Source organism: Mustela putorius, unplaced genomic scaffold (assembly GCF_011764305.1).
Source record: "Mustela putorius furo isolate JIRA1106 unplaced genomic scaffold, ASM1176430v1.1 tig00000129_pilon_pilon_pilon, whole genome shotgun sequence".
Classification (NCBI taxonomy): Eukaryota; Metazoa; Chordata; class Mammalia; order Carnivora; family Mustelidae; genus Mustela; species Mustela putorius.
This window is the reverse complement of record NW_025421290.1, coordinates 19828577-19856440: the sequence shown is the minus strand read 5'-3', so window position 1 is coordinate 19856440 and position 27864 is coordinate 19828577. Positions and strand designations below refer to the sequence as shown.

The 27864-nt window shown below is 32.5% G+C and overlaps 1 protein-coding gene across 12 annotated transcripts in view; it reads right to left on the bottom strand.

Moving 5' to 3' along the window:
• The window catches only part of GPHN (gephyrin), a 639435-nt gene that overhangs the window by 288690 nt on the left and 322881 nt on the right, over window positions 1–27864 (bottom strand). For all 12 annotated transcript variants that reach the window (XM_045070686.1, XM_013057196.2, XM_045070696.1 and 9 more), the window contains one exon: window positions 6660–6754. In XM_045070686.1, coding sequence (XP_044926621.1) covers window positions 6660–6754 — 95 coding nt within the window. The remainder of the gene's footprint in view (window positions 1–6659; window positions 6755–27864) is intronic.

Genomic DNA, 27864 nt, shown 5'->3' with positions numbered 1-27864 from the left:
TCAAAAAAAAAAATCAGTTGACTCTATTTAAATGTGTCTACATTTCTGGGCTCTCTATTCTCTTCCATTCATTTATTTGCCGTTTTTCACCAATACTACACTATATTGATTACTATAATTTTATATTAAGAATTGGAGTCTGTTAACTATAAGTCCTCTAACTTCATTCTGTTTCAGTGTTGTGTTGACTCTTTTGAATCTGTTGCCTCTTCATAGATAAGAAGAATGATAAAACTCTTATGGGGCTTATAATATATAGCAAACTATACTTGCTGGGTGAGGAAAAGTGTCAGCTTCTCTGCCTGAAGGTGGTCATTCACCCCAAGTCTGTCTCACTTGTCTTTTGTAACCTGGTGTACTTCCTCTGATTTTGAATCTGGATGTTGTACCTGAAGTTTTGTAGAACTGACCCAAGAAAATGTACATGCTGTGTATGTTGTATTTCCTATCCTAAAGTATTTTTTTAAAAAATTTTGATAAAATACACACACCATAAAATGTATCACTTTAGTTAATTTTAAGTGCATAGCTCATTGGCTTAATGATATTAAAGTTATTGTGCAACCGTCATCACTGTCCATCTCCAGAGCTTTTTTGTCATGCTATACTGATACTCTGTGCCCATTAAACAATAACTTCCTGTTCTACCCTTCCAGCCCCTGGTAACCATGTTCTACTTTCTATGTATTTGGCTATTCTAGATACCTCATGAGTGTGGTATGAGTGAAATGAGAAAATTCTCATCCTTTTTATGTCTGGCTTATTTCACTCAGCATGTGTCCAAGATTCATCCATTTTGTGTCATATATTAGCAGCTCATTCGCTTTTAAGGCTAATATTCCATTGTATGTGTATAACACATTTTGCTTAACCATTCATCTGTCAATGGACTTTAAGTAGCTTCCACGTTTTTGCTATTGTGAATAACGCCACTATGAACACTGGTATATAAGGATCTTTTGGTTCAAGTCTCTGCTTTCAGTTGCTTTGGGTGTATATCAAGAAGTGGAATTACTTCACCATATGGTAATTATTTTTAATTTTTTTGAAAAACTGCAATAATGCTCTGAACAATGGCTATATCATTTTACTTTCTCACCAGCAATGTACAAGTGTTCCGATTTTTCCACAATCTTACCAACACTTGTTTGTTTATAATAGCTATCCTCATGGGTGTGAGATAGTATCTCATTGTGGTTTTGATTAACATATCTCCAATGATTAGTGTTGTTGAACACCTTTTCATGTGCTTATTGGCCACTTGTATATCTTTTTTGGAGAAATATTTATTCATTTTTAAATTTTTTTGTGTGTGTGTGGGAGTTCTTTATATATTTTGGATATTAAATCCTTATCAGATATATGATTTTTAAATGCTTTCTCCCATTTTGCCATTTTACTTTGTTGATAGTGTCCTCTGAGGCACAAAGGTTTTAATGCTGATAAAGTCCAATTAAAAGCCTCTTTTTTGTTGCTGCTAGTAATGTTGGTGTCATATTCTAGAAAACCAGTGCCAATTCTAATGTCATGAAGCTTTTCCTAATGTTTTTTTGTCTATGAGTTTTATAATTTTAGTTCTTACATTTAGGTCTTTGATACATTTTGAGTTGATTTTAGTATATTTTGTTAGGTAAGGGGGAAACTCCATTCTTTTGCCAATGGATATCCAGTTCTCCCAGTATCATTTGTTGAAGACTGTCTTTATCCTTACTGAGTTGTCTTGGTACCCTTCTCAAAAATCATTTGACCTTATAGGAAAAAGTTTATTTCTGGCCTCTCTATTCTATTCCATTGGCCTAAAAATCTGACTTAATGCTTGTACAACTTTTTTGATTATTGTAACCTTGCAGTCAGTTTGGTATCAGGGAGCAGGAGTCTTCCTGCTTTGTTGTTTTTTCCAAGGTTGTTTTGTCTCTTTGGGGCCCCTAGAGAGTCCATATAAATTTTAGGATGGATTTTTCTATTTCTGCAAAAAAGTTATGTTGCTGTATTTTGATAGGGATTGAATTAAATCTGCAAATTGCTTTGGATAGTATTGACATCTTAACAATATTGTTTTCCAAACCATAAACAAGGAACTTACGTCCATTCATTTAAATCTTCCTTAATTTCTGTTAGCAAAATTTTACTTTTCAGTGTACACAGCTCTCACGTCCTTGATTAAGTTAATTACTAAGTATTTTATTCTTTCTGATGCAGTTTTAAGTTGAATTGCTTTCAAAAGTTCCTTTTTGCATCTTTCATTGTTATGAATGGGAACACAACTGATTTTTGTATATTGATTAAATATCTTTAACTCTGCTGAATATATGTATTGGTTCTAATTCGGTGTGTGTATATGAGAGAGAGAGAGAGAAAAAGAGACAGAGAGTGTGTATGTGTGTGTGTAGAATTGTTAGGTTTTCTACAAATAAGATAAAGACAAACATATATTTACTTCTCCCTTCCCAATTTAGACCTTTTATTTCTTTTTCCTGCCTAATGTTTTGGCTATAATTTCTAATAGTATGTTTAATGAAAGTAGCAAAAGTGTGCATCCTGCTCTTATTCTTACTTTGGAGCAAAAAGTATTGTCTCTCACCATTATGATGTTAACTGTATGTTTTTAAATATAAGACTTAATTATGTTAAGGTAGTTTGCTTCTATTCCCAGTTTACTGAGTTTCATTAATATGAAAACACGCTGAATTTTTGTCAAATGCTCTTTCTGTATGTGGTATATTTCATTGATTGCTTTTCATATGTTGAAACAATCTTTGCATTCTAGTGATATATTTCACTTGCTCATGGTATATATTCCTTTTAATAAACTGCTGAATTTGTTTTGCTAGCATTTTGTTGAAGATTTTTACATCAATGTTCATAAAGGATACTTGTCTATAGTTTTCTTGTAGTTCTTTCTTGGGCGTTGGTATCAAGGCAATGCTGATCCCATAGAATTAGTTAGGAAGTATTTTTTGGAAGAGTCTGAGAAGGTGACTGTTTTCCTTTAAGTGTGTGGTATAGTTCTCCAGTGAAGCCATCTAGTACAGTCATTTTATTTGTAGGTTAAGTTTTTGATTACTGAATCAATCTTATTATTCATTACAGATCTATATGGATTTTCTATTTTTTTCTGATTCTATCTGAGTAGGTTTTGTGTTTGTAGGAATTTTTCCATTTTATCTAGGGTATCCAACTTATTGACATACAGTTGTTCATGGTATTCTCTTATAGTCCTTTTTATCTCTATGGAGTTGGCAGTAATGTCCTCATTTTGTATTCTGAGTTTAGTAATTTGAGTCCATCTCCTTTTTTTCTTGGTCAATATAGATAAAAATTTCAGTTTTGTTGATCTTTTCAAAGAGTCAATATTTAAACTGATTTTTCTTTATTATTTTTCCATTTCTATTTTATTTACTTCTGCCTTAATCTTTATTATTTTCTTCCATCTGCCAGCTTTGGATTTAATTTGTTTTTTGGTCAAGTTCCTTAAATTTTAATGTTATGTAGTTGTTTCCGAGATCCTTTTTTTTTTTTTTAAAGCTTTCATTTATTTGTCAGAGAGAGAGAGCGAGCAAGTGAGCACAAGCAAGGGGGAGTGACAGGCAGAGCGAGAAGCAGGCTCCCCACTGAGCAAGGAGCCCAGTGCAGGACTCAGTCCCAGGACTCTGGGATCATGATCTGCCCCAGAGGCAGATGCTTAACCAACTGAGCCACCCAAGCATCTCATGAGATTTTTTTTTTTTTTGAGTTTTTTTTTTAATGTAAAAAAGAAGAGTTTTCTTTCTTAACCCATTTACAGCTGTAACCTTCCCTGTTAGCATTGCTTTCTGTGAATCAGTTAAATTTGGTAGGAGACACAAAGCCAGAAGACAGTGGAAAAATATTTTTTAAAGTGCTGAAAGAAAATGACAGCCAATCTAGAATTCTGTATCTAGTGAAAATATCCTTCAGAAATGAAGGTAAAATAGGTAAAGGTAAAAGATATTTCCAGAAGAAGGAAAGTTATTAGAAGGTTATGTCAGCAGACTTGCTCTCAGCCAATAACAACACAACAGTGATCAACACTTAAATAAGACTTATAAATTAGTTGTTGTTCTAAGCAATGTATATGAATTCACCTAAACAAAAAATGTTAGTACTATTAACATCCTCATATGTAAGATGAGGAAAAAAATCCTTCAAAAATGTTAAGTAGCCAGTAAATAGTAGAGCCAGAATGGAACCCAAGCAGTCTGGCTTCAGAGAAGATGGTCTTAACTATTACTTGATACTATCTTATAACTGACTTGCACAAAAAAACTGGAGGATATTTCATCACAAAGATGAAAACCATTTTAAACAGATTTAGTAATTAAAAAAAAATTTTTATTTAATGCTACTCTCTAGAGATAAAAATAGGAAGGCAAGGTAACAATTTTGATATATTACTTTGAAAAAAATTCTATAGAATTAGGATGAAACACTGATTTATCAACAGTAATTATAACAATAAACATTTTTTGAGTTCTTACTACGTGTTAGTTGTTTTGGAATCTGAGGATATAAAAATGAATAAGAGAAAAGTTCCTGTTCTTAGGGATTTCATACAAATTAGGCGATAAAAATAAGTACATAATTACAAATACAGCATGTGCTATAATAGAAGCATGTACAAAGCCCAAAGTACATACAAGGAGAAAATGCTGTAGAAAGGAGGCATCGATATAATCATGGCTGTTTTAAAACGGTAATATTTAAAAAGACCTAGAAAATGTTCACAAAAAAATGAACATTTGGGAAAATATTCAATTTCTTATGCATAACTCACATAGACTACTCTCTCTGTTTTAAATTTGTAAATAAACTGAGTTTAGTCAGCAATGAACAGAAAAAAAAAGCCAAAAGAATCTGTTACCATGTTGTATATTTACTGTAATTTTCAAAGCCTTCAGCATAAAGATGATGGACTTATTCCAAAGTACTTAGAATCAACTCCTGCTGATTAATTTTCCATTCACTCAGCAGTCCAGTCCTCAGCCATTATGTGGTTTCAGAAGGGAGAAGAGGAATTAATCCAGGAAAATCTTTCAAGAAAACAAAAAGTGCTATTTCTATACAGGATCAAGAAAGCTCTAAAGAGTTACTTTAACAGCTACAAAGAATGATTTCTCCAGCTAAACTGTGGGATTCTTAAGGTGAGGACCATGTCTTAATTTTCTTTCTATCCTTAGTATCCCTGATGGTTAATATGGGGCCCTGCAAACAGAGTATTATTACATTTGCTGAATTAGATTTTTATTGCAAAAAGAGATGAAGTTCAATTTTTTCTTGATTATATCCTTGCATGCCAAGAAAGAGTTCTTTTATTTTCAAAGACACTACTTAATTCCATAGAGAAAAGGGATCAAATGTGACCCTTGATCTCAGAAATATAGGTATATAAGTATAGTTTAAAAAAGAGAAGCATGGGGCATCTGAGTAGAGCAGTCGACTCTCACTTTTGGCTCAGATGTGATCTCAGGGTCATGAGATCAAGCCCCACGTTGGGCTCTGTGCTCAGCATGGAGTCTGCTTGTGTCTCTCTCTCCTTCTTTCTGTGCCCTTCCCCACTATACTCTCTGAAAAAAAAAAATAAAATCTTACAAAAAAAAAAAAAAAGAAAAGAACAGCATGAAAGAATCAATGTAAGTTCCTTAAAGATCAGCATGGACTTTTAAATTTAAAATTTCTACATACTATTGTAATTCTTTTTTGCTCTTACTTAAATTAAATGTTATAGTACCTGTAACAGCAAAAAGAATATAGTAACTAATGACCAATTCACATTTTCCTGTAGTTGTGCTTCAAGTGTCTGTTATTAATGGGATATAAACCCTGTCTAAGTAACAGAAAAGGCATTTTGATTCATATTCCATGTGTTATTAGATATATTTAGTTTTGTATTCATATTGCACATAGGATGAATAAATGGTTATACATAATGATTATGAAACCATGCAATTATAAAGTTGCTGTGTATTTTTAGCTTGCTCTGAGATCAACTGCCTATTATTCAATGGTCATTAAATCAACAAATTCTCACTGAGTTGGTAGGTCGGTCTTTAATTTAAATGATGTATGTTGTCATTATTAAAGGAGATTTTAATCTAACAGTTAGTAAAACAATAACGTCACACAGGGAATGGATGTTAACATCTATGTCAATAAAGGTATAATGTTAAATATACTAACATAATATACTACCAATATATTATCAATGCAGCTTCTTTTTATGACCATACATGAATATGCCTATTTACAAATTGCTAACATGAGAATAACTTACTGAAAAAAACCCTCTACTGTTTTATTAAATTAGCATTTGATGACAATTAATGAATGTTAACTGATGATTATAAATAATCACACACAAAAATAATTTTACATCTTAGTAAACTGAACTCTTTGCATTAGGACTGATACCTTTTAGCAAATTATAATATTTTCTAAAAGTTTAAACATAATATTTAAAAAAAAAAACTTGAGGGAAAATGGTCAAGATTTACCTACATAGGATACTAGGACTCTTAACTCTGGGGAAAAAAAGGGAGCAAATTTAAGTGTTATTGACTGAAACTTCTTACATTTATCAGTCTATTGTAGTGATTAGTGGTATGGAATTAATTTTCTTTGCAACATGTTAATGACTTTCTTACCTAGAGAGCATGCCCAGAGGTGTAACATTAAGTGATCCCATCAGCATTGCCAGGGCCATCCCTGGCGCTTCCCGTTCTATTACTTCTTTTGTGGCCTGAAATTAAAGATTAAATAGCAGACTGAGTGAAAGTAGCCAAAAAGAAGGAAGGCAGAGTAGTAAAATTAACCAAAATAATTATAAATCGTGCTTCCTATAGACCATACTTTGTAGTTCTCCAAACATTGTTTTTAAGGTATCAAGACTCAGTTCTTTGGGATCAGTGAATAAAAGCTGAGAATGAGCATATCCAGGGAACTTTATATATTAGCAGACCCTTCTTATCTCTTATAACTCGGAGGTTTTGATGTAAGTCTCATCTAATAACCTAAATTTTAAGATGTAGCCTTAGATTGCTATAATAGCTCAACTGATTTTCATAGGGCAAGAAATAGGGTACTTTTTGACCATTACCTATGAAATAATTACTCCCTAAAACCTGAGATCATTTTGTGTCTCTCCCATCTCTATGATTTTATGATATAATCATTAAAGTGAACTCAGGAAGTCACCATGTCAACTTTCTCATGTATTGGGTAGAAGAAAACTCAAGTTACCATCTTCTATATTTTCAATACAAATTACATATCTTGTTATATTAAAAAAGAATCAATGAAGTGATAGGCTTTCATTATACAACATAAGTTTTAAGATAGGGCGTTCTCAAGACAAGTGTGGTTAAACCTGAAATAAGAGAATGAAGACAGGAAAATTTAATTTTCTAAAGGTCAATCAAAATAGGTATATATTTATATTGTGATGGTAAAGATATGCTTTAGGCTAAAAGTTATGTGTGAAATACATGATCAAATCCATTCCTAATTCTCTATTACTATAGATGTTAACATGTTACAATAATTGGGAGCAATATAGGAAGAAAGCTCGCAAAATAAACTATTCCAGTAAGTAAGAAGAAAGACAAATGAAATAAAAGGCAAATTATGGAGGAATTTAGAGAAAGGCTGATTTTTTAAGTATTTTATTAGAAGTAGTAGGACAGTATTAAATAAGATTGTAGTTCTGGGCAAAATTTAGGTTAAGGACTTGGCAAAGTAAAACGCATCAAGTATGTGTTAGATGCTGGTCAATCTTATAAATTTTTAAGATGCATATAAATTAGTTATTGATACCTTATAATTATATAGAATAAAGAATTACCAGAATTAATGTGATCTATTGGTCCACTGAATCCCAGCATATTGCAGAATTTAACAGTGGCAGAAATTCTAAAGAAATACTAACACAGGGCGGGGAGGAATAGGGTGGCTGGGTGATGGATCTTGGGGAGGGTATGTGCTATAGGAAGTGCTGGGAATTGTGTAAGACTGAGGATTCACAGACCTGTAACCCTGCAGCAAGTAATACATTATATGTTAATAAAAAATTTTTTTAAAAGGAAATTTTAACACTACCATTATGATTTTCAATAAAACCTGCCTTAAAAATAGAAAGTTTTTAAATTCTCTAAGAGATTCTTAAATTCCTAAGTTTGGGAGTTAATTCCTTTCATTTAAATATATAGCTAAGAAATGACAAGCTAGCATTATACAGAATCTATTGTTTTCCAAATTAAAATTATCTGGTATGATTTTGAGGCCTCCTGAAAAGAAACACTATTTCTTTATTACAAACTGCTTTATTGATGTTTATAACTTTTTTAAGAGACTGTAAAATCTTAGCATCTAAAAAAAATCAAGCCTGTAATATTGCTGAGAACAATCTTAAAAGAATTCTTTCAATAGGGCTTGAAAAAGTCACATAAACAATGTTCAACATTTAGTGAATTTGGGATCACGTAAAGATGATGTACTCCAACGTGTATCAGCACACTTTATTTAAGGGCAAATGAAAAAAATATAAAAATAGCTGAGAAGTTTTTCACTTAAATAGATACTTCAAATAACAACATTTAACCATCCATACAACAAATATTTATTAAGCATCTACTATGTACTAGGTATTATTCTAGGCATTGATGTTACAGTCATGATAAAACACTTCTAAGAGTGTGTAAATTTAGTGTCATCTACAACATGAAAAAACGGATTGACAAATTAAATATGAGAATTACCTACAAGAGATGCAATTCACTAATTTCTATAGATTCTCTAAAAGACATCATCAGATTTGGTCAGCCCACAGTGGTCTACCTAGAATGCCTTTTCTCACTTTCCAAAGAATTGTTTTACTGTATGCAAGTGGATCCAATAAAATGGTTCAGTGAAACTCGCATTTGTATCGGGAAGTGTTTGAGACCATTATATACCACATTTCTCTGTGATCCTCTTTAGGAAGAGCCATTGGAGAAACTTCTTTAAGTGTCATTCCTAGGAATTGGTACTGCTCTGTGCCACCACTTTTTTTTTTTTTTTTGTCTTTCTAGAAAATTGTAATGCTTGTGAATCAAGTTACCCTTGAAAACAGAGACAAATCTAAGGACACTTTCTAGTACAGAATACAGCTTACTTTCATCTTATTTTTCCTTGCCTTATTTCCCCACATTTATTTTATTAAAAGTTCTGTTGTATTTTGCATATTTGGGCAAACCATCCTAAATATTTTTCAGAGTATTAATAACTGTATGGATGATGGGTGGATGGATGAAAAAAATATTCTTTACACAGAAGTCTTCATCTTTTTCTAAACATAAATTAGGGATTACAATTAATAATGGTGAACCTTCTAGATAATTTGGGCCTATAGACACAAATTTTCTTTATTTGAGAACATAAAAGGAAAGTATGTACTGTGGTGATGCCATTAAAAGGCACCAGTGTCTACAGTGGTGAGTGCTGAAATTGTTAGACTCTTTGTAGGACTAGACACAAATCAACCTCTTTGATAAGGTATTCTAAATAATGCATGAAATAATCTTTTTTTTTACATCTACATCAAAAATAGCATTTCCATAAAACACCAGAACTCTCCTATTTCCTTTTTAATTTTCTTGTCCTCTAAAGCTGTTTGGTGTAACAGAAAGATCACCATCTATGAAGTCAGACAATGCCAGCACACAGTTAAGCTTCACGAGAACAAGAGCTGGATGGGTTGCAGCACCTAGCACAGTGCCCAACATACAATATGTATACTCAATACATATTTGTTGAATAAAAGGATGAATAAATGAGCCAATATAGGTTTGAAACCCAGTTCTATTATTCAGTTTCTCTGTGAATTAGGACAAAATATTTAACCTCTTGGGGCTTCAGTGTACTTATGAATAAAATGGAGATAATAATAAAACCTACCTACATTTTATGAGAATTAAATCACCTAGCATAGAATAGGCATTCAATACATGTCAATTCTCTTTATGCCTCTTCTTTCCAAGTCTCCTTATATCCTTGCAGTTTTGATTATACCAGTTAGAGAACAGGAACAATACAAAAATCCAGAAACCAAACCTAGAAAACAGTGGTTGAGAAGCAAACATGAGGGGAAAGAGAACGGAGAGCAAGAATCTAAATGTAAGCACACTGGCAAGTGGGGAATAGGGAGTAGAATACTGAAATACTGGATCTAAGGCAATAAGCAACCAAATGAAATGCTGGAATTGGAAGATAGACAGGAGGGGAAGAGCTGGGTAAAAACATCTATAAGCTATAAATGAAAAGGTACAACTAGAAGGCAAAAAGCAAGGGAATAAAACTCAATTTAAAATAAAATGAGGGGTGCCTGGGTGGCTCAGTGGGTTAAAGCCTCTGCCTTCGGCTCAGGTCATGGTCCCAGGGTCCTGGGATCAAGCCCCACATCGGGCTTTCTGCTCAGCAGAGAGACTGCTTCCTCCTCTCTCTCTCTCTCTGCCTGCCTCTCTGCCTACTTGTAATCTCTGTCTGTCAAATAAATAAATTCTTAAAAAAACTAAACTAAACTAAAATAAAATGAGAAAACACTATCAAAATTCCTAGAAAATAGAAATAGTAGAATGGTTTTAATAAATATAGTTTTATCGGTACCTGTTAATGAACAGATGACATGTATTCATTATCAGTAGGGTATTTATAATCAATGGCAAAAAAGAATGCCATTAAAAGTCTGAATTTTTTTTTTGAAATTTTTTCTTAATTAGCTTAAAATTGTTTCTAACTTTCTTATACATTATTTATTTATCAAATTCTTTTTTTCCTTGAGGAATAGCAGAAGTTGATATTCCTACTTCATATATAACCTTTTCTGAACCACTGGAGTTCAAAATAATAAGGTTTAATGGATTTAGAACATTTCATCTTTAACTTCTAAATACTTTCTAAACTAGGAAAGTTATAAAATACTTTCTAAACTATGAAACCGCCTATGGAAAATCACTTAATGTGATCTTTTTCTTTTATCAATGACACTTTCCAGGTAACATTAAAGTCCAAAAGTGACTCGAAGACTGTTCAAATTGCAAAAAAAGCATGTCATAAACAATGATTTTATAGCCCAGAGAACCTGTCAATGAAATTTAGATCCATTTTAATTTCATAAGAAAAGAATCTTAAAAAATGTTATTGCTAACAGGCAATGATATTTAAATGTGTACAGGACACATATTAGCTAAATGTAAATGTGATAAATTCCTTATACTCATGGTGACTTGAAAAACCACTTAGTATAGCACTTTTATTTATTTTTCTAGACATATTTTTGTCAACAGAGTATAATCTATATATTAATACTTATATGCTTGTTACTTGACTATATAAATTTAATAAAATGTCCTAACAATTACTGCACTGCCTTCTACCGATTAAATAATCTTAAACTTTGAAATGCCATCTAATAATGTTACTAATAATGTTATTCATAGTGTTATTCTATCAAGGTAGTATATGGTGAGAGAAGTGGTTCTCAGTGTTGAGCATGCATCAGAATCTCCTAAAAGCCTTGTTAAACACTGACTGCTGGGTCCCACCCAGAGATCAGAGATTTTGATCAGAAAGTGGTTGGGGCCTCAAAATGTACATTTCTAACAAGTTTCCAGGTTGTGCTTGTAATGCTGGTCAAAGGACCACACTTTGAAAATAACATTGCAGATGGAAGGAATGCCACTTATCTAATCTTCATGATTACCTTATATTCAGCTTTGTAAAGTAGACTGAAATATCTGTGAAGAGTCTTGTGTGTGTGTGTGTGTGTGTGTGCGTGTAGTATTTACTAGAGTAAATATGGACTTACTGAGGAGGTAAATTACATAAAAAATAGGCAGTTTAATGACAGCCTTAAATTTTCCTTAATTTATCGATTAAAGGGCAAACACATTAATTTTATTTTATACTTTAAAGAAGAGTTATAATAAACTAACCATTCAGAGCTTGTCTCTATAATTATCCTTTGGTACAAAGAAGCTACCTTAAATAAATTTCTTTTCTCAGGACTATACATGATGGATAAAACTTGTACATGACTAACTCCTAGAGATATTCAAGGAGCACCAGCTATACATCTACTCCTTTTTTCTCTCATTTAAGAAACAGAGCAGGGGAGCCTGGGTGGCTCAGTGGGTTAAGCCTCTGCCTTCAGCTCAGGTCATGATCTCAGGGTCCTGGGATCTGGCCCTGCATGGGGCTCTCTGCTCAGCAGGGAGCCTGTTTTCCCCCTCTCTCTGCCTGTCTCACTGCCTACTTGTGATCTCTGTCAAATAAATAAATAAAATCTTAAAAAAAAAGAAAAAGTAACAAAGCAGAATGGAAGAGTCACATTATTCTAAGGGCAGCCTTGAATTTATTCTAATTAATTAAAATAGTCATTTACATATTTTGTTAATTTTAAATTAGTTGGAAACACCTTTCAACCAATCATAACACATCGGTGTATCATAACATGTGATTAAGTGATTAAAGGTTACTGTTAAACAGGAGAAGTTGCAACCAGGGAATGAAAGTAGTTATCTCAGTTTTACTTGGAAGATATGATCTTATTTATTTATTTATTTACCTCAGTTTTTAGCCTTCTTAACTATTTACATCTTCTTCCACTCCTGGACATAGAAAACTTCAAAATGGAGATAATCCCATTTTGTTTTTCAGTTAAAGTTACAGAGTGTTTAAATAAAATCTTGGTATGTTGACAGATCAAAGGAGACAGTTTAATTGTACAGAGGAAACATGAAAGAAAGTAAAAATTTAAGTACTGCATCAATGTCATCTTCCATTCTGTTCAATGAACATATACTTTGTAGTGAGCATGAGATGCCAAGACTACCACAATTGAAAATCAGTTCCCCATTAAGTGTCATAGAGTTAGCATATGACCATGCTAAGTAAGGTTCTAATGTTTAAAGATAAGCATTTCTTGTATAGTATGGCCCATAAAGCTAGCCAACCAATTTATCTAGTTCAACCAAAGGATTTATTTATCTTTTAAAATTATTTTTTAAAAAATTTTATTTATTAGAAAGAAAGAGAGTGAGAAAAGAGAGCACATGAGAGAGAGCAAGAGTGAGAGCAAGAGGGGTAGAGAGAGCAAGGAGAGAGAGCAGGGGCAGAAGGAGAGGAAGATAATCAAATTATCAAAAAAAAATCAGGGAATTCAGATGAGAAAATTATTTGTATAACAGATATTCATGAGAATACTTATCTTCATATTCCACGTGTATAAATAGCAGTACTTTACATCTCATTGTAGGAAAGGTGGAAGAATAGTGATATTTCTATGGATTATTAGTATTTTTTATATGTAGAATATACATTTACTCATTTTTGGCATTATGTGAAATACAATAAAAATTATCAAATTAATGTTTGATAAAGGAAGAAAAATAGCTCACTATGTAGAAAAAAAAGTTGTAAAGTTTAAAGTGTTGGCTCATATATCTTTTATTTTTATTTTTTTTTAAGATTTTATTTATTTATTTGAAAGAAAGAGAGAGATACCATGGGGGGGGGGAGAAGCAGACTCCCTGCTGAGCAGGGAGCCTGTTGTGGGGCTCAAATCCAGGACCCTGGGATCATGAACTGAGCCAAAGGCAGGCACTTAACCAAGCACTCCTTCATATGTCTTTTAATATATTTAGAAAAAAATCTTACTCATTCATGCTCCTCAGAAGAGATCTATAGATACAGGAAAATACCCCATTTCTCAAATCTGAAGAAAGATGAAGTTGAAAGATGATATAATTTGAAATTATACTAAAAGGGGACTGTCTGGTTAGTCAACTGATGAGAACATTACCCAGTCTCTATTGCCACTACTCCAGAGTTTTTAGAAAAATTTTTTCAATGTAGTTAGTAGTGTATAATATAAACAGAGAAATAACAGCTGCCTTAAAAAAAAAATCTATACATTGAATTTCTACTTTACTAATGATGACACATAAGTACTTGGTATACCTAAACCAATGTGAATTTTAGTATTCATATAACAACATAACTAACTGTGCTTAAACATACTAATTGAGAATAAAAGCTCCTACTTTAGGCTTATATGTAGTACTTGCAAATGGCTCACTGCCAACTGATTTTCAAAAGCCTAAAACTTTGCTCTTATGCCCTAAAATGTAATAATTCTCACTGTGGCCTCTTTATATAGTATCTACATTAAGCACATGTAATTATTACGTTTAAAGTTCTCATTCTGCAAAACTAGATTCTCACCAAAATAGGCACATGTGATAAAGTGAGGGGAATAAGAAATAGGTGAAGTAAAGGAAGCAAGATGAGTGGAAGACCTGCTGAGAGAGAAAAAAAGCAGAAACGGCTCCTTTCTATTTTAATTATCATTATAAAGTGTTGTATTTTGTCATCTCATACCACCCTCAGTTTTAAAATTAGAAGCCAACTGGGAAAGGAGAAAATGAGTAAGTCCTTCCTAAAAAGAAAGAAATCCAATATTTCTGTTGTTCTGAGATAAATTTAACTAAGTTCCATTAGTAAAGATGAGAGAAAAATATATACACTTAAGTATTTAGAGCTTATGGCATGCTGTAGCTTGAATTAAACAAGTTGCTCTACAGTTTTGCTCATCTAAAGATTGATCATAAAGCTACTAATGATGAGGGAACAGAAGGCTGGCTGAGGACAAAGCTAAAGGTTGACACCCTGCAACTTGCCCCCACCCCCACTCCTTGGGTGGGAAGTATGTGACATTCTTTAGGGATCTCCCAACTATCTTAATATTAATAACTTGCTAAGAAGGGGAAAAGGGCCTTGACAATGGCAAGGCATCTGGTATCCAGTATGTTGTAGGTCCTCTTTAGCATATGAAAGTTCTTTTGAAATCTCCCTTTTTCCTTACCTCCCTCAACCCCATCTTACATAACCTGCCACCCCTCACAAGTTCAGGGCAGCTCTTTCTGACCATGGGTTCTGTCCCCAGGCTTTCATAAACTACCATTTTGCACCAAATGTATCTCAAGAGTCCCTTCTTGGTCAAGGGCTCCGGACTCTACCCCACTGAACCTTACTTACCTAATTCTAAAACTTCATCAATAATGTCTCAGTTTATAATCAGGCTTTTTACTTACCATCTATAACCTAAGACTCCTTCATTGCTCACATACTAAATGAATATCAGCTTGTGTTTTTCTGCCTCTGGGAATTCATCTCTCACTTTTCAGTTCATAAAAAAGGTTAATGATATTTGTTACTCTTCTTACAAAACTAAAGTGTTAAAACTATAAAACATTTTTAGCTAATTGAAAGGATATCACAATATAATGCTGGTATGATAACTAATATATTAGATTAAGTTTAGAATGCTCTGACAAAGGCTCTTATTTCTCTTATTACATTGAAGAGCTAAACACAAGTAATATTTTTTTAACTATATAATTCAATAATTATAAGTTTTTATTTATGGGCTTTTCTTATAAAACACCTACTTCTATTTAAATTGTTAACGTATTCCTGCATTACATAATACAGAGGAGTTTTATTACTTCTCTTTTTATAAATTCTATGACTAATTCAATGCCACAGGGTAAATCAACAGAAAACTCCAGAAAGGATCTCAGACCTATAGACTCTGATCTGAACTTAATCCATTAATCTATTATTATATGCTTTCAGTTTATAAGCCATTGCACCCTTTGGACACAGAAATGATCTTTTTTCCTTCTGCTTAAATGCAATAAAACATATAAAATACTTAGTATTATTCCAATACATATCAAATACTTAAGAAACGTTAGGTACTATTATTTATAATAAAACATAAATCTAAAGTTACCTATGTTGTAGAAATTGTTATCACCAAAGCAATGGTGAAAACTTAATAGTTCTATAAGAAAGAGTGCAGAATAGAAGCTATGAAAGGAGTATATCTCCTCTGATTTTGAAAGTGTATGGATTACCAGAAGATGTCTGAAAAATGCAACATGCCAGCAACTATCTTAAAAACTTAGTGAAGAATTATCAAGAGTAGCAGTTTTGAAGACACTGATTACCATGAAGATAGCCTTGAACATTACCATACCTCTGAAGGAAACTGGGAAAAGAATGTGAGAAGATAGAAAATATCTTTTGAATGAAAAAGAGCTAATAATACCTCTTGATTTATGCTTTTGCCTCAGTCCAACAGAAAAGAACAATGTAGGGGTATCTATCTGGGTGTCACAATCAGCTAAGTGTCTGGCTCTTGATTTCAGCTCAGGATACAATCTCAGGGTTGTGGGATCAAGCCCCACCTTGAACTCTGTGTTCAGCACATTGTCTGCTTGTCCCTTTCTCTCTGCTCCCCTCCCCTGACTCTCTTAAATAAATAAATAAATAAAATCTTGAAAGAAAACAGCAATGTGATTATGTACCTAAGCAAAGATGAAAAAAATGTGTCTATAACTTTATATTAATTTTTATATTTCCCTAACATTAATACACTAAAAATTAAAGCTATAAAAACAACAGCTGTTAGGATGGGAATAAGACTCAGGTAGTGAAAAATAAGGTAACATAAAGAGGCAATGCTCCACTCAATTCAAGTTAACAGTCCTTTTTTCATATTAAACACAGGGGTCTTAACATACTCATTTTCCATCAGCTATTATTATACTTCATAGTAGAAAAATTTAGTTTTTAAGAGCCTCCACATATACAAGAATGAATTTAAAAAATTCAGTTGAGTTACAACCTGGAAGAAATAAAAAAGGAAGAAGATATTATTTATTAAATAAAATTGCCATATATTAGAGGAAGGAATTCTTTACCTTTATTTTATTGAAACAAAAATCTCTTAATAAGAAACTTAAAAATAACCAGAGGCCTAATTTTTAAACACTTCTAAAAAGAAGTACAGCTATCCTTTGCCCCTGAAAAAGGTATAACCACAGAAATGTAAAAATAAAATCATAAATATAAAAAATCTTAGAAAATTAAGTAACAGTTTTCACATATACTCTAATTTGAAAAACATGTATAAAAGAACTATTTTATTCTATGAGGTTCTTCCAAGGAATCATTATTTTTATAGACTTGTGCACATACACACATACATACACACACACTTTTTTTTTTTTTGGTGTGGAATTTGGGGTTAATATCTCCAAATCAGGATCTGTAATTTAATCTTTGAGGATTGCCAACTCTTTCAGAACATTTACTTAGCTATCCAAATGAAGCCTATGTTGCCTAAAGACTGAGATTTAAGAAAAGTCAAACTAGAGTTCATCACTGAAGAAAAAAATTACACTGCATAAAATGAGGCTAATGCACACATTTCGTAGGGTTGGGACTGAATTCTCCCAGTCTGGTCTATGGGAAACTAAACAGTTGACTTTATTAGGGCAGACGTTAGGAATGAGAGGAAGTTGGTTGTATCTACTGGCATTAAACAAATCCCGTCATCTAGTCAGAATGTGTAGAAATGATTATGCTTATTAAGATACATACCAACATACACACACAGCCATGAGGTTTTTCCTCTTTCAATGTTACCTTGGTGCCCATTTTAGCCCAATGATATGCTCTAGAAATTGTACCCCTAAATTCACAAGAATCAACCAACAAAGGATATTAAAAAAATCAGGTTCTGTTTATTTTTTAATTTAGGTTTTTAAAACAAACCTGAAAAATTTGGTAACCAAGCAATATTATTTTATATTAAGATAATTATGAACATGTTAACTCGGGCCCTCTCTTCACATAAAAAAATTAAGTACCCAAAAGCAGAGGACACCCAATGAAGCAACATTAAGTGGGGCAGATGGAAACTCATTTTGCTCAGAACCACAATAGGAAGGATAGACTTTTATACCTATCAGAATTTGCCTCTAGGGAAAGTACAGAAAACAAAGAAATAGGTAGAGGTATGGGGAATGGCAAGACTAGATTCTGTCATATCCTGGTTTCCCAGTTTGTTTGTATTTTTTCCTTAATGCAAATTGCCCAGAAGCTATGATTTTTTAAATTAATTTAATTATTTTAAAATTAAATTTAATTAAATTTAATTAATTTTTAAAATTTTTTAAATTTTCTCTGAATAATTTCCAGGTACTACCACTTCATCAAATTCTCTATCTTTTTAAAGTTTTTTTATATTATAAAATGATGGGTCAATGTAAGGAATATTTTACTGCTTGACCTTCCTGAGCTGTCTCTGATCAGCAGCAATTACCAGAAGATATCAAAGGAACATTAATTGTTTAAACTTGGAAGGAATCAGAAAAAAAGAATAAAATTATGACATAGTACTCATTTCCCTCAGTTCAAAATAAATCTTGCCTAAATCAATCAGGGCAAACTAAAAGTTAGTTATAAAAATGGAGATTAAATCTGAGTTGTTCTTGTGTAATTCAGAGAGGTAGGTCAGGAAACTAAGTAAAGTAGTAAAAGAAATCAAAACATTAGTCTGTGAAAAGTGGTTAAGATTATTAAAGCAGGGGACAAATGATAAGGGTCATCACCAAACTGAGAAGCAAGCTTGGAATTACTTAAGTGCTACCTCAGAGCAATATGAGCCATTATAATGTTTTGAGTCTAATATGACATATTCAGGCATAAATCTTTAAAGATAAAAGGACACTGCTTTTGTTAAACAACAGATAACTTGTAACCTAAGACTCAAAAATGAGTGAGTTTTCAATCCTGACATTTTTTTCTTTCAAGACCTTATTTAAATTTGAATTAGTTCACATACAGTGTAGTATTAGTTTCAGTGATAGAATTTAGTGATTCAGCAGTTGCATATAACATCCAGTATGCATTATATCAAGTGCCATCCTTAATGCCCACACCCAATTGCCCCATCCTCCCACCCATCTCCCCTCCAGTAGCCTTCAATTTATTCCCTATATTTGAGCTCTTATGCTTTGCCTCCCACTCTATCCTTATATTATTTTTCTTTTCCTTTCCCTATATTCATCGGTTTTATTTCTCTAATTCTACATATGACTGAAATCAGATGGTATTTGTCTGTCTTTTTGCTTAGTGTAATACACTCTGGTTCCTTCCACTTCATTGCAAATGGCAAAATTTCATCTTTTTTTTTTAAATTTCATTGATTTTGATCGCTGAGTAATATTCCATTGTATAGATACACCACATCTTCTTTTTCCACTCATCAGTTAATGGACATCTGGGCTCTTTCCATGTTTTGGCTATTGTTTTCAGTCCTAACATATTAAGATCACTGTACAGGTTGGTTTCAAGATTTTCCAGTTTTTTAATTAAATGGAATTGTAAAATTATTATGCTAGAGGCAAAATTATTATGTGGGAGGAGCAAAACTTTTATTATATTATCTTATATTAAGAATACTATTTTTATTATGTAATAAAAGATTTTTTTACTTCATTTATTTTTTATTTATTTTTTAAATTTAAGTAGGTTCCAAGCCGAGTGTGGAGCCAAACATGAGACCCAAACTCACAACTGTAAGATCAAGACCTGAGCTGAAATCAAGAGTCTGACACTTAATCAAGTGAGACACTCACTGCTCCTGTGATAAACAAGATTTTAAAAAGTTGTTCCCTAAAACATAGAAGTGAAAAGGCATAGAGCAGTAGAAAAAAATGACAATTCTGAATGCATGAGGAAGAGAAAATAAAACAATGCTTATTTAATTCAGTTTTGAAATACGCTATCTTCATCAAGAAAACACTTAAAAAAAAGAAAGAAAGAAAAAAAAAGAAAACACTTTAGAACTTTTAATATAAAATCACAAATTGAATAGGTACATGGCATCCTATGATTTGATATATTGTTTTCCTAGTAAATATGATCAGTTTCTATCCAAAATTTTAGAACAAATTTCTGTATTACATTACAAATCTCAAGTAGACACTTCACATATTTACAACACGAAATGAAAACCTGTATAAAATTATTTGAAATAAATTTTTCGATATTTAGAAGATATTCTTTTCCTATCTGTTTTATTCCAATGTTGTTTAAAAGTCTACTGTCATTCTTTTGTAAGTGATCTATCCTTTTTCTCTGGCTTTAAGCATCTCTTTTATTTTGGTTTTGAAGTGAAGTTTCACTTTAATGTATTCAGGCATCAATTTATTTTATTTATCCTTCTCAATTTATACTATACCTCCAGGACATATGGTTTCCTGTTTTTTCAGCAGTCTGGTAAATTTACAGCCATCCCCTCTGTAATCATTGCCTTTCCTCTATTCTCTTCTTATGCAGCTTTGATGTAATATAGTGTGGACCTTCTCATTTCTTTCTTTATACCTTATGTCTGTCTCTCCCGCACTTATATAAAATCATCTATCTATGTAATTATTCTAATATAAAGTGATTTTCTTAGAACTATGTTTTGGTATGATAATTCTTCTGCTGGTCTAATTTGCTGTTTCCTCTGTTTACAGATTTAAAAATTTTAGTTTATATTTTCTCATTTCTAGGAGTCCTATTTTCTCTCAAATTGCTCATTCAAAAATAATGGTCTCTTGCAATGTTTTCACCTTTGAATGTCTTTGTTGTTTGGAAGACTGCACCACAAGTAGCTTAAGCATACATCCTGGCTTGTCAGGCACAATTTGATAAACTTCTCTTGTGCCTGCATCCTGTCTGGTTTAGCATTAGTCCTAAACGAAAGTTCCCTGGTACGAAAAATAATGATAATGGCCACCCAATTCTGGGCTTTGCTATATTTTGTATTTGACAGCCCTACTAGTTGTCATTTTTCAGTCCCCCTATTGATTAATGATTTTGCTAATATTATTACTTGATCTTAATCTGTTGGGGTAGAGTTTACTTAAACTAGGGAAAATAATTTCATTTGGTGAAAATTTATTTCTGCTTCTACCTTTAACAAGACGGTACCTTTAAGCACTGACTGGTTCCACTTCAGCCTCTCACAGTGGTCTCACAGACTTAGAGAATCCCAGGCTGAATTTCACATATTGTTGTTTGTCCAAGCTTAAATATCTCACCAATAGTGCAGCTACAGCCATCAGGGTATCTCCTCTGTGTCCAAAGTCCTGGTTTCCTATAGTTCTGGCTCCTGTTCCCTACTACTTTGACCTCCAACTCATGGTATTTTGGGAGGGAAAGTAACTCTAAAGACAGTGTATATGTCCTTTTACAATGGCATGCCTCACAGGTTATTTGCTCTTAAAGTGGATCAAGTTTTTCTACAGTGGGAAGGTTTTCCAAAGTACTAAAACAATAATTATTCCAGGCTGTACCCTCTTTGTAAATGGTTTTATTCCCTATAAAATTAATGTCTTTAATAACATTACACTGAAATTTTCAATAAGTTGCAGATTGCCCTACAGAAAAATGGTACCAGTTTATACTCTGAACAATGGTCTTTTCACCCAAACCTTGCCACTACCAGACAATCTCTGTTTTAAATAGCTATTTTACTGATTTGTACAAAGCAATACAATATTTCTGAATTGTACATTTCTTACCAATTATAATGAGCACATAGTTAAAAGCAATTTGCTTCTTTCCCACCGCAAACTGCCTGATTATATCTTTTGCCTAGTATTCTATATTGGTGTCCATGTTCTTCCTGTTGAATTATTAAGAAATTTCTACAAATTAAAAATATTAAAACTTTGGCAGTTGAATCTCTTGCAAATATTACCTTTTAACATTTAACATTTGTAACAATTTTTGCTTAATTGGCATTTCCAGTAAGAGGTTTCCAATGCTTAATGATAGGACTATCTATCAATATTTTTATATTTTCTTTTTTATGTCTCATTCATAAAAAGGTTTCTCTTACCTAAAGATCATTAAAATAACTTAATTTTAAAATCATAAACATAGTTTTTAATGTTTAAATATATACTCATTCGTAGTTTAATTTTAAGTTGCACGATCAATCTCCACCAAAATGGATAGCCAATTTTCTCAACATCTTTTATTGACTGACCCTTCCTTCCTTTAATTTCTTAAAATGTCACATTTATAATATGTTAAATTCCAATTTTATACATAGTTATGTTAATGAAATATCATTTGGTGTCATTTATTTCTGACTTTATCTCTGACCAAGTATTTTAATTACTGTGCTTTATATTATGTTTTTACACCTGATTAAGGCCCTCTCATTGTTTTACTTAAAGAAATCACTAAATGTTTCCATAATTTGTTCTTTTAAAATTTTGTTTATATGTTAACTGGATATATTCCCCCAAAAATCCACTGGGAATTTTATCACATTCATCAATCAAGTTAAGGTAAATTGACGGTTTCACAAAAATGTTTGCATTTAAGAATACAGCATAATTTCCTAATCATTAAAGCGGTATTTTGTGTCTTTTAATAAAGTTTTCTTTATTCAGGTCTGGCAAATTCCTTTAGTTTATTCTTGGGTATTATAAAATTTACTTTTTTCTTCTACTGCAAATGAGATATTAAAAAAAAGATTTTATTTATTTATTTTAACAGAGGGGGAGAGAGAGACAGAGAGAGTGCCTGCACACAAGCAGGGGGAGGGGCAGAGGGAGAAGCAGGCTCCCCGCTGAGCAGGGAGCCTCACAGTGGGGCTTGATCCCACAACTCAGGAATCACGACCTGAGCCAAAGGCAGATGGTTAATGAATGAGCCACTCAGATGCTCCACAAATAAGATCTTTTTGTTACTTTTTTTAGAGAGAGAGCACAGGAGCTGGTGTTTGAGAGGGAGAGGGACAGACGAAGAGGGAGAGAGAGAATCCACACACAGCGTAGAGCCTGACACTGGACCCAGTCTCATCATCCTGAGATCATGACTGGAGCTGAAATCAAGAGTCACATCCTTAAGCAACTGAGCCACCCAGGAGTGCTCCCTACTGTTACTTTTTCTAATGGTTGTTTCTAACTGAAGTAATATTAGTATATAGATTTTTATAAGGTAAATTATTCTTTATTTAGCCACCATGTTGAACTCTTCTTGATTCTAATACTTTTTCAATGGATTCTTTTGGGCTTTCTAGGTGAATAATCATATCTATAAAGGGTTTATAACTTAAAAAAAATCATGTTAGAGATGTTCATCTTCATAAACACTGAGTGCTCTGTTATCAAAAGCTAATTGCACTCATTTTCTGGGTCACAAAGAGCCAACTCTCTTAACCACTGTCTCAGCAATAAGTACATCTCCGAAGTGATGCTGTTGCTTGGTGACTATGGGGAACTTTCTGACTCACTGTGTTTATTCTCTCTAGGGATACATGCATAAACAAAAGTAAAATGCAGTCATCTTCTGACCTAGCAATAACAATTGGGAACTCTGTTAACTCTACCTCAGACAGTTTCTTTCTTATTCATATGGATACAATATTTTAACTCCTTTCTTTCTTCCCTCTCTCAATTCCTGCTTTTCGGTGTATATACCAACACACACACTTCTTGTCTCATTTTATTTCTTGAGCCAAAAACCACTTTACTCAGGACTACATGAGTAAATGAGTTAAAAAAAAGATAAAACCCACTGTACTCATGACTAATTTAGTGAAAGATAAAGTGAATATATGAAACAAAAAAGTCACAAATTTCAAATTAAAATAAAAACAAATAAAAAGCCAGTATCATTAGTCTAGACTTGTGCTACACTGTAGCCAATATTCTTACAGACTCTCCATGAAGATTTTCATCGGTTTATTAATTTTCAACTAATGATATATGTTTTTCTACAATTTCAAACAGCATAAATTTGGATATTATTTTGAATTCAGTTTTAATTGCTAACACTGAATTCTACTATTTTTCTTTACTGTATACATTTTGTATTTTAGTAACACACATAGGCTTTTGAAGGTTGGCTTAGAAAACTATACCATTCAAATTTCATACCCAGTTAGTCAAAAAGTGCACTTAATTTTAGCCTCAGAAAGTCATGTTTCTTTCTGCCTTTGTCTGCCAATAGGTACTCAGCATCTTTTGTTTGAATATTTCAATAGCCTCCTGATTAATGTTAATAGCCAAGTTTATTCCCATTCAACCCATTCTCTATTTTGCTGCCAAAATGGTCTCATTACATTCGTTGCTATTTAATATCTTTCAAAAAAGTCTTTATTTTTTATTAGAAAAAACCCAAACGCCTTTTATATGACATGGAGTGTCCCTCATTTGGCCTTACCTACCTCCGGGCTCTCTCTTGCCAGTTTCCCTTCAAAACCCGTTTTGCAGCCAAACTGATCTATCGGCAGACTTAGGATTTCAGCAATTGTTTCTTTAATACATATTGGCACATTCATACAATGGATTACTGTGTGCAGTGATAATGAACAAAGAACTACATGCAACAAATCAATTTTAGAAACATAATGTTGAGCAAAAGAATCCAGACATAACAGATTACACAGTGTAAGATTCATTTGTATAAAGTTTACTAAAAACAAAAGTAATCAATGATGCTGAAAGTCAAAACTGTAATACTTTTGAGGGTTGGGCTATTACTGAAAGGGACACAAAGGGGGCATAATCTGGGATGCTGATAATCTGGTTTCTTGATCTGCATGCTGGTCACACATGTATGTTCATTTTTTGAAAATCCACTAAGTTGTAACTATGCTATTTGTGTGCTTTTTGTAAACTTAAAGTAAAAGGTAAATAATAATAATAAAAACAACAATAATAACAGTTCCAATATCACTTCTTTGAAAATTTCCCTAACTCCCCAGGTGGACTTTATTCTGGTCCTAATATATTACATACACACCATTAGTATACTGATGATCATGTTACAGTTTATTTACCAAATTCTTTCCATTTCCTAACCATAATGTAACTTCCCTGAGTGCTATGATCATAACTTTCTATCCATGTGTCCCCAGCCCCAAACACTGTGCCTGGCAGTAAGTAAGTACTCAATAATACTATGTAAATGAGGATTTCTCAATTTCTGCACTATTATAATTTGGGCCAGAAAATTCTCTGTTGTAAGCAATGTTCAGTGCATTGCAGGATGTTTACCAGCATCCCTGGCCTCTATTCATCTAATGTCAGTAGTATTCCTTCAGTTCTGACAACCAAAATGTCACTAGGCTTTGCCAAATGTTTCTCAGGGTCCAAAAAAATCCCCAGGTTGAGACTCACTTATATAAATAAAAGTTTCTGTGGAAAAATTCAAGCCAGGTGTTAAACAATTCACTTACTAAAAAACTTGGGGCATGAAGTGATTTGCATGTTAGCAGCAAGTTAAAAAAAAAAAAGCTGTTTTGAACAATGGAGGGGAATTATGCTCTACCTACCTGAAAAAGTGTATGAAATGCCTTAAGCACGTAGGTAATCAAATGGTAATTCACATTAATTGTATGCTAGAATATTCTTTCTTTTGGAATGCCCATTAAGAAAAATGAGTTTGCCAAGGAAAAAAAAATTATATAAATAGAAGTATTTGTTCTTTTTTTTTTAAGTAACTACTACAGTAGCTATGTATTTTCAAAGTCCTAATCATAAATTTTTGCAAGATTTATAGCTATGAATGGACAATTAATTCTAGAATATTAAGGTTCCATAATTTTCTGTACATAAAGTATTTAACATGAACATTCCATAAAAAGTAGTTAGAAAATAAACTATTGTGCATCAGCTATGGAAAAAAAGAAAACTTCTCAAAGGGCATAACTAGTCTGTTAGAAAATAGTATGTTTGTACTTTATTAACAGCATGCCTTTGTTTTTGGGCTTGACCTCTGCTGTAAGAGGGTAAGTAAGGAAATAATTGAGTATTATTATGTGAATGGAGTTTGAGAAAAGAGAAAAGTTTGACAATTTATATAAAAAGAATGTCTATGATAGGAAATAAGAAAAAGCCTAAATGGTTAAGATAGGGAACTTAAATTAATCATAACTTGTTTACACTCTGTAGTGATTGACAATCCTCCCCTTTTTGGTAGAAATGTTATTAATGGAAAAAAAGCTTAATTTATATAAAAAGGAGAGTGGTTAAAAAGCAAGGGCTGTGCAGTCAAGACCACCTACCTAGTTGAAATCCAAATTCTGTTACCTTCTACTAGCTTTGGGATCCAGGTTATTTCATGATTTAATCTTTCTAAAACTAATTTTATTAAGTGGTACTCATGTAGCTTTGTTATGATTAAATAAGATAATATATAAAGTATATAAAGTGCTTATCACAATGTTTGGCACACAGTAACTGTAAATTTTAGTAGATATGGTAACACAGTTGGGATGATGTTATTAAGAAACCCAAGATATAAACCTGTATCTATGATGGGTACCCAATGTGAAGACTAATCACTTTGTCCTAGGCAATAATTAGGTGCCAAGATTATTCATGATTTTTATTTACTTCATTTTGCTTCCTATGTTTCCAAATTCTTTTTTTGGAAAAAACAGGATAATCAGAAATCTATACTCAGGAAAATACAGGTATTGTTTCTTTTAATGTTATTAATAATAGCCAAGATAAATACTTGAAAATCTCCACCTTTTCTTTTTCATAAATGACCATATTCTTTTCTTATCTTTAATCTCATCTTTAATACTTTAAATATTGTGTCACAATAAAAAGGTCACCATTTAATGCTCTTATTGAATACTCACCACATGCAAAATACTATGTTATATTGTGTTCCTAATATTCTAACACTAACTGGGAGTTATGGAAATTTGAAGACAAATTTTCTCGTTAATAAAATAGGAGCTCTCTGCAGATGGTCTTAAGTTTTATTTTTTACTTTAATTTATATTTTAAAGATTTTACTTATTTATTTGACACAGAGAAATAGAGCAAGCAAGGGGAGTTGTAGGCAGAGAGGGAGAAGCAGGCTTCCCACTGAGCAAAGAACCTGATGTGAGGCTAGAGACCCTGGGATCATGACTTGAGCTGAAGGCAGAGGCTAACTGACTGAGCAACCAGGGGCCCCTTAAGTTTTATTTTTAGTAGCTAACCATAATGAGAAGATATACTAAAAGGCATTTTATCTTTACCTCCTCACAAGATCAATCTTAATTTTGGCCAGAAGGCATTGGATTGAGAATGAGAAAAAATAAATTTAACTTCTGAGAGATTTTTTTCTTTCAGAATATTTGCTTAAGATATCTACATTGGGATTATTACCTTTAACTCCAAAGTAAATGCATATTTACTACTATAGTATGGCTAGGGACAAACCAAAGAAATATTGATTCCTGAACATCTAAGATGTTTTAATACTGCTGACATGAATAGAACATAATCTCTATTTCTTCATAAAGATGAAATATTATAAGAAATCTAAAATGTGTTCAGAGATAAATACAACATGTTTGGGATGGCTTGTATTTTGTAAACTTTCAAATATCTAACTAGTGAACTACTAATTTTGATATCCATGAAATTAAATATTATTAAATATACACAAGGGATCTTTGTACCAAATAGTTGCCATAGATGAGGCAATGAACTTCTCTCAATGATCTTTCTCACTCCACTGGATCTCTGTGCCAAAGGTGTAATACATTAATTTTTGCTAGCAACATTGAAATATTTGAAGGTGGGACAGCAAAGAGAAGAGAAAGACATTAGGGGATGTAGAGACTATTAGTGTCTGCTGTTGTCACCATCTATATTCAAAATCAAAGGAGTAAAACTACCTCCCCAAAATGTTTATGTAAGGAAGCTATATCTTCCTCTGCAAGATCCTGAATACGTCCCACTGTTTTCAGGAAAGAATGACAACTTGTTTGTTAGGTGTAGTTGCCTACAAAGAATTTCCTGATATTAAGGAAATTTAGGGGATTTTCTTGTTATTAAGTATAAAAAAGATTTGAGTCTTAATAAGGGCGTGATAGGGAAACTGCCTTTTCAAGTTAACTTTCACAAAAAAAAACCCCACATTATATAACTATTTTCAGTTTAG